At 41.7% G+C, this 9729-nt stretch overlaps 2 protein-coding genes across 6 annotated transcripts in view; both read left to right on the top strand.

The window, feature by feature from the left end:
- The first annotated feature begins 57 nt into the window (after window positions 1–57).
- cldn26 (claudin 26) lies at window positions 58–1007 on the top strand. Its single transcript, XM_086312902.1, has one exon. The coding sequence runs from the start codon at window positions 58–60 to the stop codon at window positions 712–714; it is 657 nt and encodes a 218-aa protein (XP_086169028.1). The 3' UTR covers window positions 715–1007.
- Window positions 1008–2648: 1641 nt separating this feature from the next.
- aifm3 (AIF family member 3) overlaps window positions 2649–9729 on the top strand; it is an 18269-nt gene continuing 11188 nt past the window's right edge. For all 5 annotated transcript variants that reach the window (XR_015131829.1, XR_015131830.1, XM_086314224.1 and 2 more), the window contains exons 1-2: window positions 2649–3096; window positions 7701–7915. Coding sequence is in view for 3 of the 5 variants with exons in the window: in XM_086314224.1 (XP_086170350.1) it covers window positions 7885–7915 (31 nt within the window). In the remaining 2 variants the exon portion in view is untranslated. The remainder of the gene's footprint in view (window positions 3097–7700; window positions 7916–9729) is intronic.

Below are 9729 nucleotides of genomic sequence, written 5' to 3'. Positions count from 1 at the left end.
TTTACTTAGATTTGGACACAGAATCACAGCACAGACTTCACTGCACAAAGGCAGAAGATGGTTTTTCTAACAGCTAAAATGATGCAAAGGACCGCGCTCTTTGTGACAGTTGGAGGCTTGGTGACATCTCTGATCACCACCTTCCTTCCACATTGGAAAACAATGAACTCTGATCTCAATGAAGTGGAGAACTGGTTCTCTGGGCTGTGGCACACCTGCCTCTACACCGAGGAAGTAGGAATTCAGTGTAAGGCCTACGATTCCATCATGGGACTGCCGTTGGACCTACAGATCTCCAGGGTGCTCATGTCAGTGTCTATTGGTACTGGTGCTTCAGCTGTACTGGCTGCTTTCCCGGGTCTGGAGGGGGTTGAGATGTGTATGGAGCCGCCTGGTGTGAAGAGAAGGCTCCTCATCTTTAGTGGGGTGCTGTCCTGGGTGTCTGGGCTCACTACTCTGGCTCCTGTGTCTGTTGTGGCCTATACAACTGTGGTGGACTTCTGGGATGAGGGTTTTCCTGATGTGATGCCACGATGGGAGTATGGGGAGGCGATGTTCTCCGGATGGTTCGGAGGACTGGCACTGGTCATCGGAGGGACTTTGTTCTTTGTAGCTGTGTGCATGGGCGACTACGACCGGCAGACATCGAGTGTACCAAACAGCCCACAGGTGAAGCAAAAGACACAGCACTACCTAAAGACGGAGGTTTTATAACTTGCATATTCCCATATGTGTAATATCTGCGTGTTCATGTACGTTATATGAAAGCATGACAGCCTGTGAAAGATTACAGTAGTTCTACCGAGAAGCACAGAAGTGTTTTTGGGGCCCTTTTGTTTTTTTTTACTGGATTTCAAACTGGAAATAAAACTTTTTTTTCTGTGATCTCTGTTTAGAAGAAAAAAATCTGAAGCAACTGTGTGCGACACATTTTATTAAAACAATGTGAGACAGTAGATGACTGCTGTAGTTTTTATTCTTGTTAAAGCATTGGAGGACAATTTATTTAGTAGAACATACACACCATTGGAACCTCACTTAATGGTATGGTAGCTAGTCAAAATAACATTTTGGTTGAATTACTCATGCATTAGTTATAATGTTGAGTGATGTGTGCAATAAGCGTCATAAAGTTTCAAAACATCAGAAAGGAACCTACTAGCACCATAATACCGATTTATTAGCTGAACTGAAAGATGAAGAAACTTAAAGAAACCTAAAATCAGCACACTAAACAATAAGTAAACAGCACTCGGGTCGGTAATGAAAATGTCCCACATTAGTTGTGAGCAGAGTCTGAGTGCTCACTGCCGTGCAGGAGTGAGTAAATGAGCAGGGGTTGCATTCTTGAGCTGCAGCTCCTCTGTGTTGAATTTCATTTCATGGGGAGGGGGCTTGGTGCCATCAGCTCCTTTTAGAGCTTAATGTACTCTGTTGCTCACTGTTTTTGTCAGAACTGATGTAAACTGTTTTGTTTTATTTCACCAAAAAAGGGCACTGATGTTTCTTTGGCTGGGCGATGTACGTTATTATCATTTACTTACCGATTGGTTAAAATCTAATTAACAGGTTAAATCTACCCCTGATAACTGCTGGCATTAATATTTTGGCAGAGCATTTGTTTTATAAGCCAGGAATGATTCATTCACTTCTCCCTGCTCTCTTGATCTGGCTTTTTAGATACTGCAGCTCTCTGTGACCCCTGGCAATTCAATTAAACTGAGTGATGTGTCAGTGATGTCAGATGGCCTTCCCTGCACACTGGGCGAATCTGATAGTTCATCTTGTCGTGCATATCCACATGCCCCACCCTGGCTTTCACTCAAATATGCTTTTTCCATCAAACAAGAGCAGTGCGTGTGCACCTGTCAGCTGCCAAACATCAAATTAGTCCATGTGGAGAGTGGAAATGATCTAGTATGATCTCTATTCTTCTATAATATGTTTTGTTTTGTTTTGTGTTTTTTTAAAGTGAAAGCATTAGCATTCTGAAAACACCATAAAGGTTTTGGTCCTGCATGCTGATCATCACCCGTGTCACTGCTGTCATCATCATTTCCATAGAAATGAATGTGTGGTTATCAGGTGAATGACCTTGACCCATCTCTCCCACAGTGGGAGCATAAGGAATGGAAATAACTCAAGAGCTCATTTCTATAAGACTTAGTAGGCTATACCTTTGTAATCCGTCTCCATGCTACCCCCTCACTGAACCCAGGATTTACTGCAACAACTGCACTTTTAGGCTTTCTTCCTCTGCTGCACACACTGATAGAAGTGTAGCATTCACACACGCGCGCGCGCACACACACACGGTAAGTGCACCTTCGGTGTTTATTTTATGTTCCCTGGTGGTCAGTGTAACTGCAATAAATCCAAACACTGGTAAGTTTTAACAGCAGATGATGCTCATGGAAGCAGCATTTACAGGGAGCAGCCAGTGTAATAGGTGGGCAGTCATTGGGGCAGTGCTTTGGGGAGGGTAGTTAAGTCTTTGATCAGGTTTAGCTGGCAAGTCAGGTCTTTGACATTTGAAGGCGAGGCTGAAAGGGTCTGAACAGAAAAGCAAGCCTGGCGCGCGTGCACTCACACACAGAGAGAGAGAGAGAGAGCGAGAGAGCGTGTGTGTGTTTAGGAAAGAGAGAGGAGGGTTGGGTGGAGGAGAGCAGGGAACGGTGAGAATTCATGCTGTGTTAGCATCCCCTCAGCAACTCCATCAATACCGCATACAGCTGAGAAACTGGCAAAGGTCCTCCGTGCTGCGTTTTCAGGCTTGGACTGCAAAAGAGAGCAACTCCCACGACCGGTCGGCTCAGTGTGCTGCTCTTGCTGCTGCTGAGGGGGACTCTGAGAGGGGCAGAGCGCACACACACGTACACTCACCCACACACTCACTGGAGCCTCTGCTGCATCAAGAGGAAGAAGAGGAGTGCGGAGGAGGGTACGGAGGGACACGCAGACTGGGAATACTAGAGCCAATCCGGAGAGGGAGAAGACTGCGAGGAGACCCGTGCTAATATGCTGCCGTGGTCCGCGGGGACGGCTGAGCACCAGGGACTTTGACAGGATCTCAGTGCACCTGCTCCATGCACGCGGGTAAGACCCTTCACATTCATTTTACACCAGGGACTCAGAGTTTGAGGTAATTACTTTATATGTGTTTATGTGATGCTGTGTGTGTGCGTGCGTGCGCGTGCGCGAGAGAGATCCCACTTATTTCTTCAAGTGGGTTTTGCCTGCATTGGTGCACTGTGGTCACATACAGTACTTTTAAAGGAAGTTGCTTGCTCTGGGGGCTCTTCTGTAGAGAAACACGCACTGTTTCTCTACAAATCAGTTTGTTAATAAAAACACATTCATGAGTGGAATAGATGAAAATCTTGGAGAAATTCTGATCTCTCCAGCTTCACACATATCAGATAATGTTTTCCAGTCCATATACACCAGTAACTTTTACAAAAATGAAAACAGATCAAATATATCACAGCACATCTCCAATCATAATTTGACAGCAGCCATGTGTATCTTTGTATGCGTCTGCGTGTGTGTGCTGAGAAACTGGTCACTCTCAGAACTGCTCTAAGGAAGTACAGCTGCCCTGTAGGGGTGTACACCCCTCTGAAGAACTCAGTTCCAGTTTTCCATGACATCATGGAGAGGTTATTGCTCAAAGTAGCAGCAAAATTACCTGATAGAGCCATGTAGTGCCATTGTTAACCAACTTAAGCTTTACAGACATACAAAACATATTGGCATCTGAGTCAACATAAAGCCACAGGAACTTGTCTACTTCATGAACTCTGTGCTGTTGGACAGTAAATAACACTGAATGCTTATTTGGTCTTTGTTTTCTTGAACCACGTGGCAGCTGCTGTATCATGTGAAGCAGTAAGGTTTTTTGAATTCCCCTTAAAAGCTTAATTAGGACTGTACCTGACTCTGTAATCAGGTAAATGTATACTTTATTTATCACACATTATATTCCCGTTTCTGTTGGCGTCACATGGAGCTGAATTTATTTCTTCAACTCAAAGGAAACAAAAGCAAGACTATACACACACACTGCTCTGAATAATCTGAATGAAATTCAACACACACACACACACACACACACACACACACACACACACACACACACACACACACACTGGAGCCTCCTAATGGGGATTGTGGTAACTGTAATCCACACTTTTTTCTTTCATAGTCTGTGACACGTAGGCACTGGAGTAAACAGAAGTCAATCAGAAGCTTGGTGGCATTTCAGGGAACACCTTTAACTTCAGACATGGCTTGGGACACTTGCCGCACTTCCCTGTCCCTCCTGTCTCCTTTCACTGCAAACAATTAACACATGAACAGCAAAAAGACACCAACAAAAAAAGATCAAGGATTAAAATGCTTTCATTTTTATACATTTGTCAGGGGCACTGAAGACTTCATTAAATTGCTAGTAAATAAAATAAATGGTCAGTAAGAGCCTGTCAGCTCAGCAGCAGGTTTGCGCAATTGCAGGATGACTCCTCAGGCTTATCTTGCATTTCACAAACCAGAAGAGCTGACTGTGAGGGAAAGAAAGAAGCGTGGTCAAATATTAAGCAGCATGAGGCCTTTTATCAGCCAAGGATCAGAGAACTCTAACTACAGGCTAACCTGTCAGGATACCTGCCAAAGCAGGTGTTTTAAAATAGTCGAGGTGTTATGAAGTGAATGAGGCAATGAAAAGCTGATCTTCTCTTAGTACATATGGAGATCGCAGCATGTTCCTCTTCTGCTAACGTTACACATGCTATCACAGTTTGCGTGGTAATTTCAGTGGGTGTGTCCATCAAAGGGCTGGCATTTGTTTCACTCACGTTCACGTTATAGATCAGCCTCTTTTCCACCAACCAGGAGTTGGCATTTTGCTAATTCTCCCCTCTGACATTCCAGTAACAGGTTTTGCATTTGTAGGGAAGTGAGTGAAGCTGACAGCTTGTTTGCAGGCAGGATTATTAGCACTGCTTGGGGACAGGCCCAACAGTGAGAAAGAGTGAGGGATCTGCGTCATATGTTGTGAGGACCAAATCTGCTTAACCTACTTTAGTTTTGCACAAAATATCTTGGGTTTACTGGAGCTCCAGTATGGTAGCTATTTGTGATCCAATTTGTTGTTCATCAAAGTTTCAGTGGTGATGAATTATTTAAGGGACAACAAGCAAGGGGCAAGTTTTCCTACATTAAAATATTATCCTTATTTAAGTAAAAGTCCTGAAACAAAAACGGAAAAATAGACCCTACTTAATGATTAGCAAAAAAATGTGCACAAGTGTATTTTAGTAGCAATTTCCAATATAGGGTTTACTTAAAGGGCCATGACATACATTTGAAGAGTCCTGAGATGATTAATGAAGTGAGATCTAGCCAATATTTCACAAAAAGGCCATCTTTGGCTTTTGGTGAAGTATTGGGATAGTTTTACGTCTTTGGATTAGCAAACCATTTAAAAAGTTTATTGGGGATTCTGTCTCTTGTTGAAACACTTACAACTCATAAAGTGTTTGAACTCCAAATAATGTTTGTAGAATCTGCAGTTGTCCTTTTCATATGTGGCACACAGCAGGAGATGATACACCTCACATGCGTTCTCACTACTGGCAACACTTCAGAAGGTTTAGGGAAGAGTGTTGTCTAGTTAGAGCACACAGCAGGCAGGAGTGAAATATGCTGTGATTTCACTGGACAATACCTGTGCTATTGTTACATTGAAAGAAACAGAGCTGGCAGGTTAAAAACTGCTTAATGTACAATTAACCTGCTAAGATATTTCCATTATCAGATGCAACTTCACGCTCAGTCTATAGCGCCTTATGAAAGCAACTTTAGACTAAGAGCTAACACTGGCAAAAGGTCTTTACAAATTGCCCTTTGTAAGAGATTGCAGGTCTGAAAGGTCAAATCATCCATCAGCTTATCCAGCCTGGTTATCTGAGCTGACAGGACAAAAGGAAAGATACACTCTGGATATAACACCTCACATTACATCAACATCTCTAGCCAGTTTAGAGTCACCAGTCAACTCAACACGTATGTTTTGGGGACAACCTGGAGCACTCACAGGGCCAGGGAAACCATACAGAGAGGGGCCCAGGAGGTTCAAACCCAGTAACTTCTTTCTATGAGGTGACAGCGTTAACCACTGTACTACTGCGCCTCCCACCTGAAATGAGTCAATTTTGGACAGAGCACTTAACATCCATTTATTTATTTTTAAAAATATTTTAATTTAAACTTTTTCTGGAAATGAAGAAAAGCAGAGCATAAAATGAATATTTTTGTGTGCAGCACTAGTAGCTCAAAAATATACTTAAGTTGTCAAGTTTGGTGGTATAAACAGAGCCTGAATCCAGCATACGAGACCAGAAGGAGGAAAATAAAAGAGAGACTTTATCGCAGTTGATATGTCCAAAATAAACAGAGCCAAAATATATGGGAACAAACTGAGCTGCATTAGAGAGGAACATAAACAGATGCTTTAAATAATGGGAAGGCGGGTCTACACATACACACAGAGAGGGCTGAGAGGCAACAGGAGATTGGTGGGGATGAGCCACAACTGAACATAATCAGCACAGTTGAATACAGTTAGGGCGGGGCTAATGGAAAAACAGACCATTAAACTAAGGTTAACCTTTAAAGGAAAATAGAAAATAACACAACAATGAAATATAAAACACAGATACAAGACAGGGGAACCAGAGGGAACTAAAAAAAAAAGTGAAAATCTCAAAACCAAGGATTACAAAACTGAATCTCAATCTCATCACTAGAAAAACAATAAAACTCAAACAGAGCCCTTAAACTCAATTGCATTAACTAAGAATCCAAACCTCAGAACCTAAGGACCATCCTAAGTATCATAAGTACTTGAGTAAATCTACCTTCATCCAGAGCAAATAAATACAGTTTACATATGCAACACCAACACACTGTTAGCTGCAGATTTCTGTCCAATTAGAGGAGATCTTTCCATTTCTCATTTGTCTTCAGGAACTTTCTCTAAGCAGCGCTCCATTCAGTACTGCAAAGTTTTTTTTTTCTAAAGTTCAAGGACATTAAGATGTGCTCAGAATATCAAGCAGTCCTTTTGGTTGAACCTCAATAGGATAATTTGGTGATGGATTGCACCACGTTGAGTGATACACCTGCCATCCTGTGTATGCTGAGATTCATAGCAGCCAGTGAGTAACTAGCTACAGTATGTGTGGGTGAAATACCAGAGCTGGCAGAAATGTGTGAGGGCAATGTGGAAACAAAACAAGGGGGATTTTAAAACTCAAGGGGCCCCTGCTTGCCTGTAAAGCGCAGTGTGACGAGAAAGCTAATAGGTGTCGGAGTGCTGTTAATATTTAACAGTTTCCCATGCAATATGCATGAACAAAGGCAACAGTGTGTGTGGACATGTTCCTAATTAACACAATTGCTTCCTTTTTACAAGCACTAACAGGTTACATAGACAAAGCTAAACAGTGGCTGGGCTCTCCTCAGGGTCTGACTTCTGCGTCCTTCACAGAGCGACATCAGCTGCACATTAGTAACACAGACATAAAGACAAATATCAGTTTGGTAATGATAAAAACAACACAAGTACATTTTCTACCGCAAGTCATCACAGTGTGACGGTGTGTGTGTTGTTTACAATTTCACTCGCTCTGTGCATTCAGATTATGTGGAGGAGCTGACGTGTGCGATGGCCAGCTTGGACCTGCAGGTTCTCAGACCTCCAGCTCTGCATTACCGTTACCTCCAAAACAAGCAGCCCAGCTCCACGATCTGACTGTACCTCCCCTCCTCTCCTCTCCCCCTCTCCCTCCCTCTCCCTGGGTGTCCCTCAATCCTGGGCCCACCATGGGAGGATGCTTCTCCAAACCCAAACCAGGTAAACAGCCTGTTTGCCCAATTCAAGCATTAGTAAATTTTGTAAAATCCACAACTGCTGTATGATGTCCTTTACTTTTTTGGATATTTTTTTTGTCTTTATATACATCTTTATAAGCCTTGAGTCATCCTTCGTTTCATTATATTTTGCTTCAAAGGAGCCAGGCTTTTAATTCTTTTAAAGTGGTCTTAAGAAATGGTTTTCTGGGTTTTCTGTAGGTCTTTCAAAAATGTATTGGATTTATTGGCTGCTTTCTCTCATTTCACTCCAGTCCTTGTACCTTACCATTTTCAAAATAATGCTTTTTGTTTAACACTGTTCAACAAGGGACCTAACTCAATGATAAACCAGTGTTCATTAGAAAAAAAAACTATTTTAAATAAGCCCTTTGTCACTGCCGTCCAAAAACACAAAATTTGTTCCAATTTCTTTAGCTGAATATATGAAAAATGCCAAAGGTAACAAAGACTGATGGATATAAAATTGTATTTTTGCACTAACAAGGTGATTCCCAAAAAGCTTTTAGTAAAAAAAAACATGCCATATCACAGCATGGTGCACAGTGTGTCCTTAAAAAATGTGAAGAAACTGGACAAGTGCCAGACAGAAGAAGAAGCCTGCCTATAAACTATCTGCAGCACATGAATAGTATGTGAAAGTAACGTCCTTAAGAAATAGGAAAAAATCGAACAAGACTTGGGGCACGACCTGAGTGATGCATTTAACCCTTCAGTTGTTCACCAAAGCCTCATCAGCAATGCTCTCAATTGAAGCGTGGCTGTCAAAAAGCCAAATTTTTCATTCAAATTGTTAATATGTACGTCAGGGCAGGAGAGAGGTGCAATAGTGAGTGTCTACAGCCATCTGTAAAACATGATGAAATCTCTGTTGTGGTTTGGGGCTGTTTCACTCAGTGATGTTGGGAATCTTGTTAAAACTGATGGCATTATGAATGCAGAATGTTTTTTAAAGAAATACTGTAGTCCTTGTAGTAGTTGTAAGGATAGTGAAGAAAATATAACACAATAATTATACAAAAAGCACACTATTTTAATTTTTATTCTATACAAGGTTAAAATTATGAAGCTTTTCAATGTAAATCGGGACCGTTTGGTGTCTTTGTTTGTCATTTTCAGAGCTGTTGCTTCCAAATCCTGTTATACACTTCCCCTCAGCCTCCTCTGTTTGCAGTTTATTTTGTGTGTGTGTGTGTGTGTGTGTGTGTGTGTGTGGGTGGGAGGAATTTAAATGCTCTCCCTACTGTCTTTGGTTATTAAGGACTACATACTGAGACACAAATATCTAAAACTGACATGTGTACAGTATGTGTGAGATCTGTTTATGCATCACCTCAGTGTTGGCATTGCTAAGAGGTACTCTAATAACATACTCGACTTCACATTCAGGTGCACTGAATAAGATTTCATCATCTGTTCAGAGACTCTAGTTGTATGTAAATGATGACTGTCAGGCAGCTGAACAGTAATAAGTGTTGATAACAGTGTAACCTCCAGCTACTAATGCACACTCAATGCACAACAAAGATTTACTATCTACACTGGAAAAATGTCTCAGGTCAAAGGCTGAAGTCACTTTCAAGTTCTAATAGAATGAGAAGAATAGAAAAGATTATTATTGTCACTATACACATGTACAATGCGATTTAGAGCATCTTCTACCCAGGCAGCCGTGTTAAAGCATGAGATGGAAAAGAACATTATTAACATGAAACCTATAAAGTAGCTTATTCGGATACTTTATACTATGATTTATAAATAAGGATGACTCCCACTCTAAATATACAGTAAATACTG

The sequence above is a fragment of the Aulonocara sp. 'chitande type north' Nkhata Bay genome, linkage group LG12 (genome assembly GCF_057382095.1).
Source record: "Aulonocara sp. 'chitande type north' Nkhata Bay isolate Kocher_YH1m ecotype deep benthic linkage group LG12, A_spYH_male_GT1.1, whole genome shotgun sequence".
Lineage (NCBI taxonomy): Eukaryota > Metazoa > Chordata > Actinopteri > Cichliformes > Cichlidae > Aulonocara > Aulonocara sp. 'chitande type north' Nkhata Bay.
This window is presented reverse-complemented; position numbering and strand designations above follow the sequence as displayed.

Excerpts from the sequence above, each read along its gene's own strand:
- cldn26 (XM_086312902.1), top strand. The coding sequence starts at position 58 with ATGGTTTTTCTAACAGCTAAAATGATGCAAAGGACCGCGCTCTTTGTG.